Source organism: Electrophorus electricus, chromosome 18 (assembly GCF_013358815.1).
Source record: "Electrophorus electricus isolate fEleEle1 chromosome 18, fEleEle1.pri, whole genome shotgun sequence".
Classification (NCBI taxonomy): domain Eukaryota; kingdom Metazoa; phylum Chordata; class Actinopteri; order Gymnotiformes; family Gymnotidae; genus Electrophorus; species Electrophorus electricus.
Genome location: NC_049552.1, coordinates 9,308,666 through 9,331,857, shown reverse-complemented (window position 1 = coordinate 9,331,857; position 23,192 = coordinate 9,308,666). Strand labels below are relative to the sequence as shown.

At 36.5% G+C, this 23,192-nt stretch overlaps 1 protein-coding gene across 2 annotated transcripts in view; it reads left to right on the top strand.

The window, feature by feature from the left end:
• The first annotated feature begins 3,058 nt into the window (after positions 1 to 3,058).
• syn1 (synapsin I) overlaps positions 3,059 to 23,192 on the top strand; it is a 30,998-nt gene continuing 10,864 nt past the window's right edge. For both annotated transcript variants that reach the window (XM_035536423.1, XM_035536422.1), the window contains exons 1-7: positions 3,059 to 3,944; positions 17,594 to 17,651; positions 18,247 to 18,338; positions 18,673 to 18,829; positions 19,195 to 19,284; positions 20,628 to 20,690; positions 20,856 to 20,998. In XM_035536423.1, coding sequence (XP_035392316.1) covers positions 3,640 to 3,944; positions 17,594 to 17,651; positions 18,247 to 18,338; positions 18,673 to 18,829; positions 19,195 to 19,284; positions 20,628 to 20,690; positions 20,856 to 20,998 — 908 coding nt within the window. In that variant the 5' untranslated portion in view covers positions 3,059 to 3,639. The remainder of the gene's footprint in view (positions 3,945 to 17,593; positions 17,652 to 18,246; positions 18,339 to 18,672; positions 18,830 to 19,194; positions 19,285 to 20,627; positions 20,691 to 20,855; positions 20,999 to 23,192) is intronic.

Below are 23,192 nucleotides of genomic sequence, written 5' to 3'. Positions count from 1 at the left end.
AGGATTATGCAAATAGATATGATTGAACTTGGGTTTAAGGTTTGAAGGTGTATCAGGGTCCTATTCTGAGGTAGGGAGCATAATCCAAAGGTAGGGGTACTAGGGCAGGGACAGCCTGGAGAAAGGACAGAGGCATAGGATAAGATGAGAAAATTAAGAGGGTAGACAATACAAAGAGAAAGCAGTAGAATCAGTTAATCTCTAACCAAGTAGCAATAAATGTAGAAACATATTTAAAAATGATGTGTACACGTTAGAATAAACTATGACGATAGCATTGTGTGAGCACAATATGCTAGCCAAAGACTTGCAAAAAGGTAAATTTTCAGTCTAGTTTTAAATACTGAGAGTGTATCTGAATCCATACTGAAGTAGGAAGTACATTCCAAAGTTGTGGTGCCTTATACAAGAACGCTAGGCTACCTGCTGTGATTTTTTTTAAAATTCGAGGAACAGTCAGCAGGCCAGCACCCTTGAGCAAAGGGAACATGCAGGCTTTAAGGTTCAATAAGTTCTCTTAGAGATTTATACATCAAAAAGAGTATTTGAGTCAATATGGAATTTAACTCGTAGTCAGTATGGGGTGGAGAGAGTGGGATTAATATGATCAATTGTTCTGGTCGAGTGAAAACTGTCTGCTGCATTCTGTAAAAACTGGAGCTTAGTTCCTCCTTGAAGAGCTTATTTAACATTTCCATCAAGGTTTCACTGCAGGGATCTGTTTAGCTGTCTGGATCACTATGGCAAACTGATGTATCCAATCTTAGCCCATTAAGCTTGGTCCTGTTCTCTATATGAAAATTATTAGTAGAGACTTTGCCATCTTGTCATTTCACCTTTACCTCTGTCTTACTTTGAATCTTTATTCATTTACCTGTGCATGTCTTTAGCATCAGACTGCAGCTTTATAAGTTAGATATAGACATCTGCCAAAGTTTAGTCTTTGTCCATTACTGTCATTCCAGAGCCTGTATCTATTTTGAATATCACCTACATACAATTTATGTTTACTTTTTGTGTGAGCAATGCTCCACAATATAAACTGTATGCATCCTCTTCAGAGTCTTGTTCCCCTTCTTCTTTTAAAAGGTAAACTCTCTGGCTTTGGTTCAACCTTCTTAGCTTACACTGACCTTACAGAACCCACCCAGTCCCCAGGATAATGTCATCATAATTTCAGTCTTGCACAAGTTTACTTAATTCAGAGACATAGCTGGCCACATTTTCACGATCTTTAAGAGGTCTGTAGTTGAACATGAATCTCTGTACAATTTCCCTTAGGGGTTTAAATATGCCTTGAGCAAGTTAACTAGCTGCTCAAAAGTCTTTCCACATACTTTTGTGGCTTCTTCACACTTTTCATTAAGCTATCAGTAACAGGACCAACACAGTTTATCGAAGAGCCAGTTTTCTTCTCTGCATCAGTAATATCATTGGCCTTGAAAAAATATTCTAGCATTTGGCAATACTCTTCTCATATTTGTGACTAGGAATCAAAAGATGTCACAATTCCTACCATGGCTATTGTCAGCTTGAACGCCCTTGCTACTTGTTTGAAGCTCTTGGAAGCCCAAATGATTTCTGCTTGACTCTTTTGTTGAAAACGTAGTCATAGGTTTAACCTTATTGCTAGTTATGTGACATACTATATGTTGAGAATCATCAAATCATCACACTGTCCAGAATCAGGATGCAGCTTCTAAAATTGATTTATTTTTAACTCTGACCTGAATGAACTGACTAGCTATCCTACAACCTATATTGTTACCATGCTCTCCAAAATAAGGTATATACTGCTACCCTGTGTTTCGGTACAAAATAACACATAGCTACCTTACTAACAAAAGAACAGTTCTCTACAAATATGCATAATATAAGAAATATATGATTCATGGTTTTAAAGTGCTCAAACTGCTCAGCCTGCATATTCAAAAAAGTCTAGGTAAAACAGATCAATTCTATGTAGATCTTGTTGATTCAGATAAAAAGAAACCCTCATAGTAGTAAAAAGATAACGGTCAATGCATATAAGTTACTGTGCTAACCTGTAGTCTATCATGTGAAATTTACTGAACAAACCTGTAGCCTATCATGTGAAATACGAAACAGCATGTGAAACAGCCTATCATGTGAAACAGCAAGGTTGTTAATAGTCATTAAAATATCTAAGAGGGGTCTAATTACTTGTTAAAATTCTACATAATCGCTTCTTGAAATGAAGGAAATGAGGTGCAAAGTCAATTTGATCCTCTAGAAAAACTTTTAGAAATGTTCCTTCTGCAAATTCACTTAGAGCTCAGCTTCAGCTCCAGCTCCCCTGATGTCAGCTTGCATCTCACTGGATACAGAGATCTGAGTGAGACTAGCCATGTCTAATGTTTTGGTCTATATGTGTTAATTTGGCCAGTTCCTCATTTACTGTATGCAGTACATGGTATGCAAATGTATTTTATACATGTTAATATTTATTGCCAGTTTCTTCTCTTATATTACTACTGTAACACACATCTGGTACTTTAAGTCTTCTAGTTATAGTCAGGTTCAGAAGTACATCACTTAGGGGCTTTCAGGCTACTGGATATTGTATGACACTATATAAAATCTTTTTTTTTTTTTTTGGAGTGAGCTGAAATGTATTTTGCAAGATATTTCATGTGCTTCTTTATCATCAGGGTAAAACAAGACTATCACAGTCTGCTCAAATGAAGCATTTAGTATTGTTCACTGTACTTGAACAAAGAGGCTTCAAAGAACTGGGTCCATGAATTTTCTCAGTCAAAGAAATGAATTTTCATATAGGTAAAATGTTTATTTAGGCTAGTGTTGAGCCAATAGTTAACTTCACTACATATTTCTGTGAATAAAAGCCAACAAAACTGATTTGCACAGGAAAATATTTCTGATTTTTTGAGAAAACAAAAATAAATATTGTAATATAAACAATGAATTTACCATGCTAATGGTATATGTAGTTCTGCCCGTTCATGCAACATCCCTCTTTTCCGATCCATGAGCATCACCCTAACAACCAAACCAAATAAGATGAGCTAGAGAAAGAACGGATGTTGAGTCTGAGACGGGATAAAGGAAAACACTAAGCGGATTCTGCTGGTAAGGATTTGGCAGTGGGCGTGATAAATATTCTGGAGCTTCCGCGACACCTTTGCTTACAAGAACCCGAAAGAAATCACGGTCATTCTGATCAGAGGACGACAAGAGGAGATCCTTACTCATGTTTACGGTTTTTTTCTTTGCTAATCTTTTCGCTCAGTATTTTGTTATCTTAAAAGTACAGCTAATTAACTGATGTAGATCCACCTGCCAGAACTGACAAAATAGTACGATCAATTAAAAATGGTCCTTTAGAATAAGCACTGCAGTCCGGCTTTTTAACACCTTTATTACGTTTTATGCTCGTGAAGCAATACACTAGAATCTTTGCTTCTGTGAAATCGACGACTGCAGTAAGGTGCAGCTTGAAGAATCTACGGCGTAGGATAAATCTTCAGTGTCGTTCATTCAACTAATTTTCGATGGGGGAGTAGCACAGTAAATATAGGATCCTTTGCAACATCTGACGATTAACCGAATATATAGTAGTTTAATTTACTCCTCCTATCGTCTCAGTTTATTTTCACTATGAATTACCTGCGACGTCGACTATCGGATAGCAATTTTATGTCCAACTTGCCAAATGGCTACATGACTGACCTACAACGCCCCGATTCGCCTCAACAAAGCCCTGCCCCAGCAGTATCGCCTGGATCTCAAGAGAGGCGGCAGCCTACAAGTCAGTCTACAGGAGCCGGCTTTTTCTCCTCCATCTCCAATGCTGTCAAACAAACCACCGCTGCCGCCGCAGCCACATTTAACGAGGCTACCGAGAGAGCGAGCGCAACAAATGCAAAGATTCTGCTAGTTATTGATGATCAGCAGACAGACTGGTAAGATAAATACTAAAACATTAGTCCCCATTTCTCCTTCCCCTCTTATTTTTTGACCGACCTTTGAAATGACTTTTGAATGTTATTTCAGTTTTGTGTGTGGGTGTGTGTATGGGTGTGTTTGTGAGTGTACTGTATAATGTATGTACGTATGCATTTATGTCTTACGTCTACAGACGCAGACTACTTTATTCAACAGGCAACAAGACATGGGGAAAAATACATGCTTATATTTATAATCCAAAAGAACCCATTCATGCATTCATGAGCGTAGACAGAAGACTGGAATTTAGGCCTAGGCCTAACTAGCGTTAAGGTCAACCCACTGCTAATGGAGATGCAAATGTATTAAAACTAAAAAGTGTCTATTTTTTTGCTACATTTAAGATGCAGTGCGTGTATGTGTGTGTAGTAGAGAAATATACAAGATCTCAGAGAAACAAGATTTTCATTATCTGTGCAAGCAATATGCTTCTTACTCTTCTTCCAAACTTGGCACAGCTGATGGTCCTCTGTCTGAAATGTCTTGTTCTCTGGAAAGCAACAGTGCCTTTTGAGTTGCAAAAAATGGGCATGTAACATTATAAAGATTCCAAATACACCAAAATAGAATTTAAGACTTGCATCTGTTCACTTACAGACAGAACTCAGTCAAAGCCTCAATTTATACAGGCCTCTTGAGCAGGATTTTCATGTTTGAGATAAAACTGGTCCCATAAGACAACTCCCTAGAGGCACCTTATTTTGGACACACAAGTCTCTGCAGGACAGAGTACTGAGTACTAAGCTCGATGGTTGTGTATTAATGGATGTGTCAAAGTTGGCATGCCAATAGGAGTGGACAGCAAAGTACGTGGAACCATGCACATAGTTTCTGAAAGAATGGCTTTAAGCATATTGCTTTAAGAAATTGCCTTCTACAAGATTAAATACACTGCCTGGCCAAAAAAAAAAGGTCACGCATACCAATATTTCATTGGACGCCTTTAGCTTTGATTACGGCACGCATTTGCTGTGGCATCGTTTCCACAAGCTTCTGCAATGTCACAACATTTATTTCTGTCCAGAGTTGCATTAATCTTTCCCCAAGATCTTGTATTGATGATGGGAGATTTGGACCACTGCGCAAAGTTTTCTACAGCACATCCCAAAGATTCTCATTGGGGTTCAGGTCTGGACTCTGTGGTGGCCAATCCATGTGTGAAAATGTCTCATGCTCCCTTTCACAATTTGAGCCCAATGAATCCTGGCATTGTCATCTTGGAATATGCCTGTGCTATCAGGGAAGAAAAAATCCATTGATGGAATAACCTGGTCGTTCAGTATATTCAGGTAGTCAGCTGACCTCATTCTTTGGGCACATAATGTTGCTGAACCTAGACCTGACCAACTGCAGCAACCCCAGATCATAGCACTGTCCCCACAGGCTTGTACGGTAGGCACTAGGCATGATGCCTCTTCTTACCCTGATGCGCCCATCACTTTGGAACAGGGTAAATCTGGATTCATTAGACCACATGACCTTCTTCCATTGCTCTAGAGTCCAATCTTTATGCTCCCTAGCAAATTGAAGCTGTTTTTGCCGGTTAGCCTCACTGACAAGTGGTTCTCTTAAGGCTACACAGCTGTTTAGTCCCAATCCCTTGAGTTCCCTTCATATTGTGCATGTGGAAATGCTCTTATTTTCATTATTAAACATATCCCTGAGTTCTACTGTTGTTGTTCTGTGATTTGATTTCACTACACGTTTAAGTGATTGCAGATCACAATCATTCAAGATTTCTTTCCGACCACATTCCTTCCTCAAAGATAATGTTTCCCCACTGTCCTTCCACTTTTTAATAATGCGTTAGACAGTTCTTAACCCGATTTTAGTAGTTTCAGCAATCTCCTTAGATGTTTTCTCTGCTTGATGCATGCTGATAATTTGACCCTTCTTAAACAGATTAACATCTTTTCCACGACCACAGAATGTGTCTTTCAACCTGGTTGTTTAACAAATGAGAAGCTACTCACTGCATCAGTTAGGGTTAAATAACTTGTTGCCAGCTGAAACAATCACCCATGCAGTAATTATCCAATGGGAGGCTCTTACCTATTTGCTTAGTTAAATACAGGTGGTGAAACTTTTTTTTTTTTTGGCCAGGCAGAGTATAAACATATTTAATTTTGCTTTTTAAAAAAATAATTCTGTAAATATACTTTAACTGGTATGCTCAAAAAAATAGTATACTCTATACTCAAAAATGAAATCTCACTGAAATCTTTCATTTTTCTTTCATTCATGTTACTCCATTTTACTGAGTCAGTCTTGTTTTAATGAAACAGAAACCTTTTCAGGATTACTCAATAAGTGTCTGCTTGGTGAATGGAATCTTATTGAGTAAAACACATGACTTCACACTGTCAGTGCCCAGCATGAGGTTGCATTAATTTAATTTTGAAGTCCTTGGATATGTGGGTAAGAAAGTCTTACAGTAACACAATATACATAATACCTCTGTCCAAAAACTGAATGTGTTTACTTTTGAGTATGATTTCTGAATTTTGACTGACATGGCAAGAAAAGTTAGCAACATGTACTAGCTAAACTTATGATGATGGTAGATATTGGTATAAAATACTAAAAATAAATGTCAGTTAATATAGCTATCTTAACAGATATGATTAATCTATTGCTAGCTAGTAGCAATAATTAGCAAAGTTGCTTGTGCATGTCTCATTAAGAGGAATGTTAGTTGATGGTATCTTTTGTACTATACTGCTGAGCAGTTATGAGCAGAAAGTTATGTTTTAGTGGCATATCCTTAACGTGTTCTGTAAACATGAGCACTACTCACATTACTGGCTGAAAAAAGGTTTTGTGAGTGGCCCACATTATTCTCTTCACTTCTTATAGAACTCATGACAAGTTGCTAGGCTCATGGGTTTCCTGCCCAGTGATTTAAAATGCAGTCATGAAATGATACAGGGTACATTTTTGGGGCTGGACACTTGAAGACAGGTACAAGTTATAACTATAGACTGTATATGAATCAATAGTATGCCTCCATTGACTCACATTCTGAATTTTTTAAAGACATTTTTGAATGGCTGAAATGGGAGTTGCCATCGTGTGTGGACTTGTGCAGTAGATGAACGTGCAATAGAGACTGTAGGTTGGACATTATCCACCCAAATCCTGGCCATATTTGTTAGTGCACACACGCTCTCTCTTTGTGCCCGTAGCAGACACACCACCACAGCAAAAGAATACATTCTCTTATACATTAGTGATTCTTGATCATCCATAAACGGTATGCATGAAGTGAATAAATGAAATTCTTAATTTCATCTATTGGCTAAATAAAAAAGATAAACTTACATTAAGTCCCCTAATTACGAATGGACCTGTCGGTACCAGGTGAGAGTGTGCTTGGCGTGGTTGTTGCTGCTGCTTCTTGCTAGATCTTGTACTTTTTTGTTGCTGTTTTTTTTTTTTTTTTTTTTTTTTTTTTTTTTGTTTGTTTTTGTTTTTTTCCCCTGGATCATAATTCTGGATGCCATTTTTTGGTTTATATCCTTCTTTTGGTCTCCTGTATACATTATATGATTCTCCCCACAAGTGTGTTCAGCACCAGTTCTGTGTGTGTATCTCAACCTTACCTGCCTTCCTGCTGTGAGCTCTTACCAATAAACTTCACTTTGGCTGCTTCTTTATCGGGTGAGTTTTTAATTGCTCTTTAAAGTTGTTGGCTGCCAGATACTTAGATACGTTTGGTTGCTATGTGCATCATTACTGTTCTTAGGTTGGTTTTTGGTTGGTATAGTAGGATGGCTAATGTAGCATGGTGAGTAGGTCCGAGTACACCGACCATAGTCTTTTCTACCAATACGTACTGTTTCTTTGCCAATAAAGATCTGCCATGACCTTTTCTAGTTGTATGCATTACCTTTTTTCACTTTTTTGTTTTGGACTGTGGTTGGTCTATGTGCCTCCCACTGCTGGGCTATGGTATTCTGGTACATGCCATCACAGCTCTGCAGCCTTTGTTCCTGTTATCGTCTGGAGTCTTCTACCTGCATGCTATGCCAGTCACTTGGCCTTCTTCGCCACCCCCGATATATTAATCGCTACTACAGATCTCACTTCTGTACATACCACTCGTTTGACTCTGCAATTCCTGTTTTCTGGACAAATGGATAACACCAGCGAACTTCCCCCCCCATTAACTTTGATGTTCTTCATCCTCTGCCTTGCCCCCTTCCCAGGCCCCTTTAGAACTAATAAACTTAACTTTGCATTGCTCAACTGTTGCTCCCTCGTGGATAAATCCTCCATATGCCACGATCTCATTGTTCAAAACTAATTTGATTTATTTTTTCTTACTGGGGACTACTTGCATCTCAATTTACTAACACCCTGTATAGCCATAATTATTTGGCTAAGACCAGAACCCAGGGAAAAGGTGGTGGGCTGGCTGCTGTCTATAATAACACTCTTAATGTCTGTAACTGTCATGAGGTATCCTCATTTGAATATTTGGCTTTTTTCCTTACCCTTACTGTTTTTGTTAATCTACCAACCACCCAGAACATCCTTGGACTTTGTCAGACTTCAGTGAATTCACTCTGGCCAGTTCTGTGTGTTCAGTGATGGTAGTGTTGGGGGACTTTAATACCCATGTGGACACTGATTGACTGTTTTTCTCTGACTCAACATGCTGATTTTCCTACCCACTCTCATGGTCACACGCTAGATCTAATCTGCTCCTCTTGTTTATATATTACTTCTGTTACTGGATTGCTAGTTGGTATTTCTGATCATAAACCATTTGAAACTACTGCTAGCATCTCAGTCACTCGGCCATTCACTAAATTTCTCATCTCTACTCCTCTCCCCTGATGTCTGTTTCAAAAGTGTCCTCAAAAGATATTCCCTCTATATATAATGCTTCCATCTCTGAGCTACTTGAACAAAACAGATGAACAAAAAACAGTAATGGTAAGGAAACAGTTGGCTTCAACACTAAATATTCAAATGAGGATACCTCATGAAAGGTACAGGCAGAAACATTGAGTGTTATTATAGACAGCAGCCAGACCACCACCTTTTCCCTGGGATCTGTGATTAGCCAAATAATTTTGCTCACTGGATGTTAGTAAATTTAGATGTAAGTAGTCCCCAGCTTGCTGCCAAGTCTAAAAAACAAAACAAAACCCATGAACATGAGATTGAGGCACATGGAGGTTTTATCCTTGAGGGAGCGACAGTTGAGCAATGCAAAGTTAAGTTTATTAGTCCTAGAGTTTTCCCAAGGGGTCTGAGAAATGGTGCGAGGCAGAGGGTGAAGAACATCAAAGTTAATTTTCTGGGTGCAGGGGTAGGGGTGATTTTGCAGATGTCATCCATTTGTCCAGAAAACAGGAATAGCAGAATCAGAGGAGTGGTAAGTAGAGCATGTAGGTAGAAGACTCCAGACGAATGGGAACAGAGGCTGTGGAGTTGTGATGACATGTACCATCACCACCCAGTAGTGACAGGCAGTTAGGCCAGCCACAAACTGTGAGCTGTTGAGTCAGCTTCCTGTGCATTCATGACTTTCAATTTTCAATCCATTCACTTCTGGGAATGGCAGAGGTTAAACGTTTCAGTGTAGCCACTAGAGGGGTGTCAGACACTTTTCACCCGCTAACATCTACTTTACTTGTATGTACAGTCTATGGTTATAATAGAAAATGGGTGGTGTGTTTGATATATTATGTCATATTCACATCCTGACTAAATCTGAAGACAGGTGATACCATGAGAAAAAGAATTCGATCTACACTGGCAAAATATTTTTGAAACAGAATTATGGACAGTTTATTTTATAGAGATAGCAATTGCATTTGAGGTTGCAGTTGATGAAGCTTTCGAAAAGAAGATTAAATATGAAGATTTGGTGACTGAGGTGAGTGAATGTGGGTGACAAGCACATATTAGGCCAGTAGAGTGAGGTGCTAGGGGATTTTTACCTAAGTCTGACACATCCTTGCTGGTGTAATTTTGAGAGTAGTCAGTGGCTATGGATGAGGAGATCACAGGCTAGTTGGGGAAATGTGCCATAAAGATGGAATGGCTAAGGTGTGTTTGGTGTTTCAGGTATGTAGTGGACTGGGTAAATGGGTGAAGCCCACATGGCACTGGCAGTGGTAGCTCAATGGTTAAGGTATTTGAATTGTAATTGGGGGGTTGCTGGTTCAAGCCCCACCAATGCCAAGTTGCTGTTGTTGGGAACAAGGTTCTTAACCCTCAATTGGTCAAATTGTGCTTAGTCATAGTTGTACATCACTTTTGATTAAAAAATGCATCAGCAAAATGCTATAGTTTCATATGCAGTTTAAGACAAACTATCTTCACTCATGGGTAAATATTTTTCTATGCATAGAACGAGACCATTGTTAAGATTATTGAGATTTTTACAGAGATGTATAAAACTATTCTGGTCTAAAGCTAATCCTTTCCTCTAAGCCTATTTGTTTACATCATTCAACATTATTCAATTCGTCAGAAAAAGTGAAACCTAGGGTGTCTGGTATGACTGAGGCTAAAAAAAAAAAGCATAATGTCCTGAAAGTCAAATAATGAATCTCACAAATGTCACTGAGCTGGGGCAGTGAGCTAAAAAAAAAAATTAAAATCTGCCACAGCAAAATTGTGGCCAAAATCATGTAGTGTGCACATGGCATTAAACAAGTTTATTAAGTGATATATCTGTGGTTTCAAAGTGAACTTGGTGGGGGCGGGTAGGGCTTTGGGACTGGAGACCTTACTGTTAAGCCTTTCAGATGTGTTGTGGGCTTAACTCAGTGAAACTCCAATGAAGAGAGGTGCCAACCTGACGACCCCTGAGAAGAGCTTCAGTGGAATATGCTTTTGGATGTCATTTCATATTCCCATAGTAATGTCATCTGTGAGGTTTGACTGTATTCTTACAGATATTTCACCATATTCACAATCAAGACACACTGGTTTTTATCCCTGAGTTGTGAGTATTAGCCTGTTTACACTGTGCATGTTTTTTATATCCAGAATGCATATGGACTTTCTTTGGCTGGATTCTGTTTACGCTTTTCACAAAAATCCATCTCCGGTGTGACCAGATGAGATCCAATCTTACTTTCCTGCAAAAAAGCATACCAGCCCACACATCGTTTCCATTTTATTTGATGAAACCTACTGTAAACATGATTTGCTCACAGGCCTTTTTGCATAGTGTATTATATGCTGTCAAATATGGGCAGAACCCAGCTACAGCAGGCAATGAAGCATCTGCTTCGGCACAGAAGCTTTGTTTGCCAGCTGCTGTAACTTCTGCAGTCAGCCAACAGACATTTCTGGTTGTATAATTGTACGCAGATATAGAAGATGCATTCTTTTTACACTTGTATTAAATGTTGAGTTCTTTATATTTACAAAGGGCTTTCAGATGTGGTCTCCCACATGCCAAATTATGTAGAAGATGGCATATGCAGAAGTGAGTTTCAGTGGATTATTATTATTTTTTTTTGGAACGGACTGCTGAAATAAAATAACTATAATTAAAAGAATAAATCACAAACATTCAACAATCCAATACCAGAGAGGCTACTAAGTAAATTTGAACTTAAACATTAATAGATTGGGTTCCACTTTTCCACTTTGCTATGAGCATTGAATTTGGATGCATTAGACTATAGCTTAAAGTCTATGGGGCTTTGATGCATGTTGGAATCTGATGCAAAAGGGCACCTGACATCATTACAATAGTTGCTCAAATAGAAGGATGTTCGTGATAGTTGTTGAGGGTCATGCAGGGTAGCACTTATTAAAAGGACAGTTTGTGGAATTGCCCATGAGTAAATGGTGTTTTGCTATGGCTGATGCCACTGTTTAAAAATGAGGAGGAACTAGTCTGGCAAATTATGAAACATATTTAAGAGATATTTGTTTATTTTATTATTGATTTAATTAGACCCTTTCATATTTTACGCAAACAATATCCACACTGACATACCATGTGGTGCCTATCATAACAGAAACAGTCTGGGATAACACAAAAAGTCCAAAGATCTATATCCATTGTGGTTCCTTATACAATACCATATTCGGCAGCAGATGAAAACAGTAAACATGGTATAATAAAACAATTATTACAATAGATTTGCTTCTAAAAGCTAAAATTAAATGAAATACTTCTGAGGAACAACCCCATGCAAAATCTTAGATTTGCATAAGGTATATATCAGTGCAGCTCTGTTCTGCACTTTTAACCATATCATTATTTTATAAAGAGACAATTCCAAATATGTTGTTACTGAGAGATTTCAAATAACCTTATCCAATTTATTTTGAGAAATTATAATCTGTTTTTAATGAACTTTGAATACCATTGTACCACGAACAACAGGCATAATAAAAATATGACTGTGCCAAAGTCCCTGACAATGTAATCATTTGTTCTCCTATCTAAACATTTTGAAATTCTAGCAAGAAAACAAATCCTTTGATTTATCTCAGTTAAACCCCTATCTGCCTGCTCCTTACCTGAAATATACTTATCTAACATATATCTTCAATAATTAACCGTATTCTTAGCTTCCATAACCTTATCCCCAATGACCACACTATAACCTAATTAACTTTTTCCATGTTCCAAACAAAATTGATTCAATTTTACCCAAATTAAGTGGCAATCTATTCTCTCTGTGTATTGTCTTTTTCAGAACAATGAGTCCACTGCATACTTTGAGAGTAAAGTAAGAGTTTTTCCCACAAGGAAACGTGTTTTAAAAACTAGCCAAAACTTCTGAAACTTTATCCAGTAATGATTTAGGATTTTGGTCCACATTTTATTGTGCACAGTGAGATTTGAAGCAAAAACAGTTTTTAAAAACAAGTTGTTGGGCACACAATCTACTTCAGAAACACAACGAAGTCTTTCACCAATAAACATCTATTAATCAAAGTGTGAACAATCCTATCTAAAGGTGGCCATTTGTATCAATGTTTTGAAAGACAATATTAATTTTGCCCAGAATTGTTGATGGTAACAAATGGCATGATAATTGCACATAGATCAGTTCATAGCCTGCCAGATTTTGTAAATGTGTGTTTTGAAGGATAAATTGCCGTTTATAGTGAGAAAGCTAAGTGCACGATACAGGGAGCACTATGGGACTTTTGAATTGGATCCATCTACAAGGGATGTTTGATTAAATTGAGTTAACTGACAGATAGTTATCTCCTTTACAAATCTGGAATGCTTCGGTTGGATGCATAATTTCTCAGGTAGTTTAACAGAATAGTAATTCCGCATGTCTGCACATTACAAAGTAGAAAATTGTTAATTCTTTTTCAGTTTTTTTTTTTTTTTTGCTAAACCATTCCTTTATTCTACTTTGCTTTCTTCAGAATAAAAGATGGATGTGACAACAGACATGACAATGGTTCTAACAAAGCTTCAAAGCTTCGGCATGTTCTTGCAGAGAACAATGCTTTGAAATTAATTCTACCTTCTGGAATACCAGAGACTGTAAAATAATTTAATACTGAGATTCAGATACTGTAGAGTTGACATCACTCACACCATCAGTCTCAGAATTGAGATCTCAAGCCTGGCCAACCAGTTTCATCATTCTCCAAGTCACCTGAGAGATTCAACTGCTGAGAGCCAAGCCAGAATACCTGAGCAATTGCATTCTGAAACCAAGCCCAGAGCTCAAGTTGCATATCTTGGAGACCTGGGTTGCAGAAATAATCACGTACAATAGTTCCCCCTTCAGAATTTCAAGTAAAGAATACCACAAGGATCAAGCACCACAGCACATTTCTCACTCTGTTAAAACATTTAGCTAGCTACTTGAGTGGAACACAACTGCAACTTTGAAATGTTTTCGTTATTCATGTGTTGATAATGTGAAGTTCAACTTTAGTTACTGACTAACAATCAATACTGTTAGTTATGGTAGATCCTGCAATAAGTAATGCCAATAACAAACTTTCTAGAAAATAACATCTAGCTAATATATTAGTTACATCAGCTGTTAGTGTTAGCTGGTGCTAAACAATTAAAGAAACACACAACTTAATTTTAATACTTCCATTTATCTTGTCTGTAGTTTTTTCAGGTATTGTTCGTATCAATCCCCCTTTAAGTCAATTTTATTTAAACTTAAATTACAATTACAACTTTTCACTTTTTTGAATGTAATGTTCATTTACAGAGATTCCATATTGTACTCTATTTTACAATGGTGTACAAAAGAAGATTTTTACAAAACAACACATTAACAGCAGTATATTACTGTAATAAACCATTTTGTGCTTTCTCGATTATTAAGACAGATTCTAGATTGAGTCGCAGCAAAAAGAGGGAGTGTTGGGTGGGTATGTTTGTAAACAGCTGAAGCTATTATTATGTAGGATAAATTGAATAAAAACACTAACACATGGAGTGGAATACACGGATGGGTATATTGCAAAACAGTACAAAAGACAAACACACACTCCAGTACAGACATCACGCATGCTAAAAACAACAAACAAAAATCCACACTAACTGTACAAGTGAACCATACCTGACCTGCCCCGACACAAAAGGCAATCCCATACCTTCCTTACTACACACAAAACATATACAAAAGCCCACACCCAACACAAATAGTGACCAACCCTACACCTAGTGTGACTGTAATATACAATGGTGAACACAAAATGAAACAGAATATATACAAAGCTATACGATAGGTTATATAGACAATAATATACACAAGTAACAGTACGAGAGCGTCAAACCAAAACTCGCAATCCAACACACAAAACTCAGTAAAACAAAATATCAAATATCAAACAGCAGACAGTCAAAATGAGATGCAAATGAGCACTGGGCTAGCTTGATCTGCAAATTCGAAGGCCTAGGACTGAACTGTGAATTGGACACAAAGACAGCCAAAACACAAAATGGAACTGAAATAGTCAGAAGGACACACACAGCATTCATGTACGTTATGTTATCCATATACTTGCATATATTAATTAGCCAGGCTTAAATTACTGACAAATCAATTTGGAATTTATCATCAAGCAATGCTATACACAGATTTGATGTGAAGCCAACCATAGATAAGTTGGTTAACTAGCTAACATTTACATATTAGTCTTTTTAAAGTTTAATATCAACATTGTTACCGAGAAAATTAGCTAGTAAAAAGCCATGGCCAGTCCACTCCTCAGGTGTGACTGATGGCAGTTAATGTTAGTATCAGCGGTGCAGTGCAAAATACTGGGGTCCCAATGCAAGAGGCAGGGTGGAGGCCTTTTAAAAAAAAAATCTTATTTTTACAATACCCTCTTGCCCAACCCAATACCAGTGTTTAGTGTGTATGATATCTTAAATACTCACTGCCTTGATAACCCAGCTGCACACTGACCCAAGTATTTGAATGTTGCGAGTGCAAGTACTTGAATGTTGAAATTACTTAAAATGCTCATCCCTACTAGCAGCCATGATAAATGAGTTAAGATCAGCAAACCTTATCTAAAGCTCAATGCTTACCTCTTCAGAAGAACATTAGCCAACTTGGCATCCATCTTCATGTCCTTCTGGGCTCTATGCTATCTTCATTTTTCAAATCCAATATTTACTTGTGTTTTCCTAGTTGCTCCAAATTTGAAGGCTCTCCTGAATAGGACAAGGGCCTCAAAAGATAATAAAAGGTTATCTTGCCTCTATCTTAATAATTATTTCTTATTAGTTTATAAAGCATTATGGCCTTTTCAAATAAATAAATACTACAGTAACACTATAAATTATATCAGTTATGTTACTTGGGAACCATGCAAACCAATAATCAAAGAAATAAACAGGTGCAAGCTTTTTTAATTGTCTCCATCATGCAATAATTAAGAAAAATGTCAGAAATCAAGAGTAATGAAGTCAAAATCAGCGGCATTGTGTGGGGTAGGCCTTCAGGGTTTAATCCCCAAACGTTTCCATGGCAGCCCTGGAAGAGGTTTTCTCTCAGCTTTATTAAAACAGCTCAGTTTAATATTACTGACACTTTAAAAGTTACACTACAGTATCAAGCAGGAATGGACCCCTCTCCTTAGACCCTCTCCTGACTAAGCATAAAGGCAGGAAATAAAACAAATGGACATACAATTTTTTCTTCCAAAAGCCAGATAAAGATGGGGGTATGGTGGAGATTTTCACTTCAGGTTATCGAAGGACAAGCATAATTGCTAATTTACAGCGGTAGCTTGGCTAAAAATGACTTTACTGTTAGTGAATGTGATAGTGTTATCATGCACTCTACTTGAAGGCTTTGCTAAATGTAATAATATAATATTCTGGTCTGTTCTCCTCAGACAAAATAATTTTTTAAACCAGTGTTGTGCTTAATTACTGCTGATAATATTGAAACCCTTCACTAACGTTACGCTCTGTTCTAGAGGAAAAACCTTTCATAGCTAGTCTCAAACCATTGGGGGCTCAAGCCTAGTGACATCCCTGGTCAATTGTGAGAAATAAACTTTCATTTAAGCAAACCTTAAAATAAGGGAGGATCGTTTACATAGGAATGCCCTACTTTTAATTAGGAACCACTGGCATGCCCTTTCAGTTTACAAAGATAATGGGATTCATCATTATAGGAACAAAGATGCGACCAGTTCTGCAGTTTAAGATCACATCATGAATCTGACAGACTTTTCCTCAGAACCTTTCTCAAACTCAAACTTAAGAAAAAACATATTGATTATTGGGGAATGAAGTGCAATATTTTCAGATGTTTGAGGTGGCTGCTGAATACAAATTCAACAAGTTCAATTACAAAACCTTTTTTGTAGTATACATTGTGCTTATGATCAGATAATGGTCCCTAAACTGTAGTAAGGATTTGTTTTGTGAACAGCCTCACTGAAAGACTGGTCATCTTCACATATATCTACGATTACTTTTTAGGTAGCTGCTTTTGACAGGTAAAAGTATAATTTAGACTATGTAGCTTGGTAGGTCATGAAGGTCTGTCTACATACAAGGTAACAAAGAAGCTAGGATTTCCCAATGATTTTTTTTTTCTAGTACCCTGAGATTTTGTGACTTTTGATTTACGTTATATGTATATGTTGCATTATCAGACACACCCTTAGCAGAGTCTGATGCAGAACCTGACCAGTTATTACAGTCTTGCTGACAGTTACAATGGAGTACCTATATCTTGATGGTTTTGGTGATGTTTAGATTTGTGGTTATGAAATTGACATTTTGGCTTAAAAGTACAGTGCAATATATATAAATATAAATATAAATATATATATATATATATATATATATATATATATATATATATATATATATAAAATTATATTTATATATTTTATATATTTTTATATATATAATTGGTTTCGCTTGACTGAAAAATCAACAGAAATTTTCTGCTTATTTTATCTATTTATCTCAAGTACAGCTGATCAGCTGAAATGATTCCAAATTTTGTTTCTTTAATTTTTACACTAGAGCTATAGGGCTAATAATAATGGAGGCTTATGAGCAAAAAAAATGCCTTCAATTACTGTTCAAACAATGACCGAATTTTTTATTTTTTTTCCATAATTGAGTCTCTCTGCTCTTTTTTCCTCCAATTAGGGCAAAGATCTTTAAAAGCAAGAAGGTTCATGGTGAATTTGACATCAAAGTGGAACAGGTGAAAAATGTTTCCATTTCAATTATGTGAATGCTTTTCAAATAGATGGTTTTGACAGGATTGTTCTTATTCTCTCATAATTAAAAATGCTCAGTTTGATTTTTTTTTTTGTTGAGTAAATCTGTAAGGCATTAACTATGGGATCTCCTGTAAAAAAAAAAAAAAAAAAAAAAAAAGATGAATAAAAGTTCTTCTCCACTCCAGTTGGACTTACAAAATATCCTTCTTTCATTGTTTTTGTTGTAGATTTTTAAAAATGCATTCTTACAGTGAAATCTTCCATGATATGTCTTCTATTACATTATGAGCAAGAAACTACCAGCCACCCCACACACAAAAAAATACATAGTATATAGTACTAAGCAGCAAATTACAGAAATCTATGACTAGGGCTTTAATCACCTTGATTGAGTCCTCTGGAATCATAGAGGCCAATTTTTCATAATGAGATTTATTGTTGTTAGCTAAACATCAGTGGACATAGTTGTTAGTTTGGTATAATTACTGTGATCATATTCATGCATGTGATCAACGTCCTAATCATATGCATTAATATGCTGTTTAGTGTTAATTACTGGTGTTGGTTTTCTTCAAGGCTGACTTCTCTGAGATAAATCTGGTGGCTCATGCAACTGGCAGCTATAGTGTGGACATTGAATCTATCCGTGGTGGTGGCAAGATCACAAAGTAAGACATATGTAGAGTCATAACTTTGTAAAACTTAACAAATTCAGATTTCTGAAGAATTACAATGATCAAAACAAAATGTTTTTAAATAACATTTACGTATATTCACATATAAGCATTGTACATTAAATGCTTATTGAACTTTTTTGTTGCGGTGTATAAAGCAAAAACAGTAGCATTATACATTTTGTAGCATTATACAATTATTGGCTGCAAATATTGCAGCATTAAAATTTCTTTTGATGCTTAATTTGTGAAGTGAATTACAAAATGTCAAAAGTACAGGATGTAGGCTTATTCATTAGTCACAGTTCATATTTGCTTGGTTCTACAGATGTTTCAAGCCAGATTTTGTACTGGTGCGGCAGCATGCTTTCAGTATGGCCAAAAATGGAGATCACAGGAACATTGTGATTGGTCTTCAGTATGCTGGCATCCCCAGTGTCAACTCTCTGCACTCTGTCTACAATTTTTGTGACAAGCCTTGGGTGGTAAGTACAAAATCATGCTATATATATATATATAAATATATATATATATATATATATATATATATATATATATATATATATATATAAATATAAATGTTGTTTATTAGGGATCATTTGTCATTTAATTATTTTTTATGTTCCTGTGGGTAATGTTTGGAACAGTTTATTAACTCATTTAATTGAGTTTCTAAAACACTTTGGATTTTTATGTAATGAATCGTATGTAGTAATATTGGGCATGTTATATACAAAAAATTACATCCTCCACATTTCTGTAAAGTGTATATATGATTGTGTTTTCATATCTGTTAAAATTGCATGACAACATTTGTATGTTTGTCGACACGCATGTGTGCATCTCATAGTTTGCTCAGATGTCCAGATTGTACAAGAAAATGGGACCAGAGGAATTCCCACTGATCGAGCAGGTTTACTACCCAAACCACAGGGAAATGGTGAGCATACTACCATCTGTCTCCTCCTTTCCTGGCCCTGCTCAGTCCCAGAGCCTCTGACAGTTTTGTAGGATCCAACACTGCAGCCATCATTAACTGCCTGCAGCTCACCATTGTGCATGAATGTACTATCCTTAGATGAGAAATACACATATACATGTTATACAGATATATGTCATAAATCAATGGTTAATTTAAGCCCATCCTTATTATTTCCTGAAAAGTTCTTAGGATATAGGAGGTTGGGGTAGTTGCTGTTAATTTACAGTGCTACACAGACACACATAACACAGTCCTGTACCTCCCTGTTAATTTACAGTGCTACACACCCCTATACTTCACTGCTCCACGTTAGGCTTTAGAAGCATGATGTGGACTGCTCCAAATTTTTGTACCATTTCCTATTTGTTCCAGTAATGTTTGAATATCAGTTAAACATATGTGTTACACTGAAAGCTAGGTCAGGTCTCAGTGGATGTCAGTATATCAGGATATATATCAAGTATTTTATTTGAAATATAGGTGAATGTAATCTTCAAATATTTTTTAAATAAAAAACCTTTTTTCCCCTAAACATATCAAAATTATGAAATGAAAAATAAATGTGTTATTTAGGAACTCAAGTGGTAATTAATAACTTATTTTTGTAAAAATCCTAACTGGGTTCTGGCCATATAATAAATAAAGAACTGGAAATAGAGTAGTAGAAACTTACTTCTGTGGTTGTGGTTATATCATGGTGTATGGTGGTTTCAGAGGCCTTGGAACGTTTTTAAGGGCATATCCTAACATTCTGAAGTCTCAGGATATTTTAGGGAAAATCTGTTTGTTTGCTTCTGTTAAAACCATAACTTTAGAAACAAGCTTTTGCAATAACCAACCTAGAAAATATATGGTAAAATGAAGAAAACGCAAAGTAAAGGCAAAAAATACAGAAGGATTGGGAGTTATAGTACATGGTACAGTATTGTGGCAACCTCATCAGACAAGGATTTGTGCTGGTCTTGGCAAAAGAAGAGTAATAATTTCATTAAGATACAATTATTTATTTAATATATTTTTAGGGAAAACACTTTTAATTAGTTCAATCATTTGTTTGTTTCTTTTCTTGTTCTTAATTTGTTAATATCATGTAATTTTCTGGGTACATTAGATATATTTGTTAAAAATGTTTTCAAAATTTTCATCCTTGCTCTCTGCTACTTTAAGGGAAGAGTAACATGCAAACTGTTGGTTTTCCATTTTTTTGCACACCATATGCAAACTGTTGTTTTGTTTTGTTTTTTAATTTAATGTATAACTACTAAAGCTGTATTTACTGCATGCATGTCTTTTGGTCACAGTTAACTAGCACCTGCTTTCCTGTTGTGGTGAAAATGGGCCATGCTCATTCTGGCATGGGAAAGGTAAGAATATAGCATTGGTTTCTTTATTAAATCCATTTACAGGCAGTATACTTATTATTATTATTATTATTATTATTATTATTATTATTATTATTTAGAGGTTTGTGACATGTCTGGCTAGCTGGATGTTAAATTGTATTTTTCATCTCAAAATGTTTGTCACAGGTCAAAGTAGAAAATCAATATGATTTCCAAGATATTGCCAGTGTTGTGGCTTTGACCAAAACTTATGCCACTTCTGAGCCTTTCATTGATGCCAAGTATGATGTTCGTATCCAGAAAATAGGTGACAATTATAAAGCCTACATGTAAGTACCTGTCTATGTCTTAATATTATATATGAATAGTGCTGTACTACATATTTGTTTATTTAAATGTTTAAGCTATAAGATGTTTGGTACTTTATGTACATCAACTTAATTAGAATTATACATAGTTTTGTATCATGACACTTGAGTACTATATAACACACTAAGTGTTTGTAGGAGTAAGCTGATGTACAATAAGAATTTCATTATATATGAATACTCAAAAAATATTCAATACAAATATTGAATAATGATAAACCAAACTAAATTATATTATTATTAATATTCATTTGTGTGTGTGTGTGTGTGTGTGTGTGTGTGTGTGTGTGTGTGTGTGTGTGTGTGTGTGTGTGAAAGATAGATAGATAAAACCCAAAATTTCAGTGTTTTGTTCACTGAGCAAGTTGGTTATCACTTTTGCCTTGTGACTTGGTGCTCTGTCATGCTGGAAAAAGCATTGTTGTTCACCAAATTGCTCCTGGATCATTGGATCTTTGAGAAGTTGCTCTTGGAGGATGTTTTGATCCCATTCCTTATTCATGGCAGTGTTCTTAGACAAAATTGAGCAAACCAACTCCCTTGGACGTGAAGCAACCCCACACATGAATAGTCTCAGGATGCCTCACTGTTGGTATGACACAGGACTCATGGGAGCACTCACCATTTCTTCTCTGGACAATCATTTGTCTGAAGGCGGCTTCATCAGAGAAAATAACTTTACCCTAGTCCTCTGCAGTCCAATCCCTATACTTCCTGCAGAATGTCAGTCTGTCCTTGGATGTTTTTCTTGGAGAGAAGTGGCTTTTTTGCTGCCCTTCTTGACGTCAAGCCATCCTCCAAAAGCCTTCGCCTCACTGTGCATGTAGATGCACTCACACCTGCCTTCTGCCATTCCTGAGCAAGTTCTGCACTGGTGGGCACCCGATCCTGTAGCTGCATCCTCTTTAGGAGACGGTCCTGGTGCTTGCTTGTCTTTCTTGGGCACCTTGAAGCCTTCTTCACTGCAATTGAATCTCTTTTCTTGAAGTTCTTGATGATTTGATAAATGCTTGATGTAGGTGCTATCTTATAAGCAGCAATGTCCTTGCCTGTAAAGCACTTTTGATGCAATGCAATGATGACTGCACGTGTTTCCTTGGAGATAACCATGATTAACAGAAGAAAACTGCAAGCACCACCACTCTTTTCAGGCAACCAGTCTGGTCTTCTAATCCGTATGACAGTGATATCAGCTGCCTTGTGCTCTTTAACACTTTCTGCTGAGCTAATGAGAAGATCACTGAAATTAGGTTAGCAGGCCATTTTGTGGCAGGGTTAAAATGCAGTGACTGGAATGCAGTCATTTTTGTGATTAAGTTCATTTTCATGGCAGAGAATGACTTTGCAATTAATTGCAATTCATCTGATCACTCTTCACAATCTAGAGTTAATGCAAATTGCCACCATAAAAACTAAAGCTGCAAACTTTGTGAAAACCAAAATTTGTGCTAGTCTCAAAACTTTTGGCCATGACTGTACATGAATCCTGAACAGGCCCATTTCGGCCCCTTTATTTGTTATCATGTTCATTCTTTGTTCACTTAACTCTCAACACGTGCAACAAGCAATCTTAGTTGATCATTTAGTAGACCTGTTTTATTTATTTTTTAGCTACAAGGATAAAAGTGATGGATTTTTTTTTTCACTTGGCTAACGGCGATTAGCCTCGGATATTCAGGTTAGCTAGTTAAGAAAATGACAGAAATAGATTATCATCCCATTTCCGACACACTGCATCTCAGGAGTACACCTACTAAATCGACACGGTTATCCTGTTATCCTTGAAAGGGTCCAGCTTGGAGATGGCCAGAAGACCATTCCCTCCATCAACTTATCAGAATGTAATACCAAGACACCCAAGCTAAGCAATCCAACTGTGGCATGGTCCAAACCCTTGACAAATTTAAAAAAAAAAGGCCCTGTAAGGTTTGAAAAACTCCATTAATATATTCAGTGGTTCACACAACAATTGGGCATCAAAATTGCGCTAGTACCTGTTTTTGCAGAATAATCAGTCACTATTAATCCCCTCCTGTCTCAAGAAGTTATTTAATCTTTTGTTTCTTTTGTTGTTTTAATCATTTCACCACAAATCTTGTTTAGTTTTTCTGTTATGTTAATTGTCAGTTTGTTATAGCTTTTTACATTTTTTTAT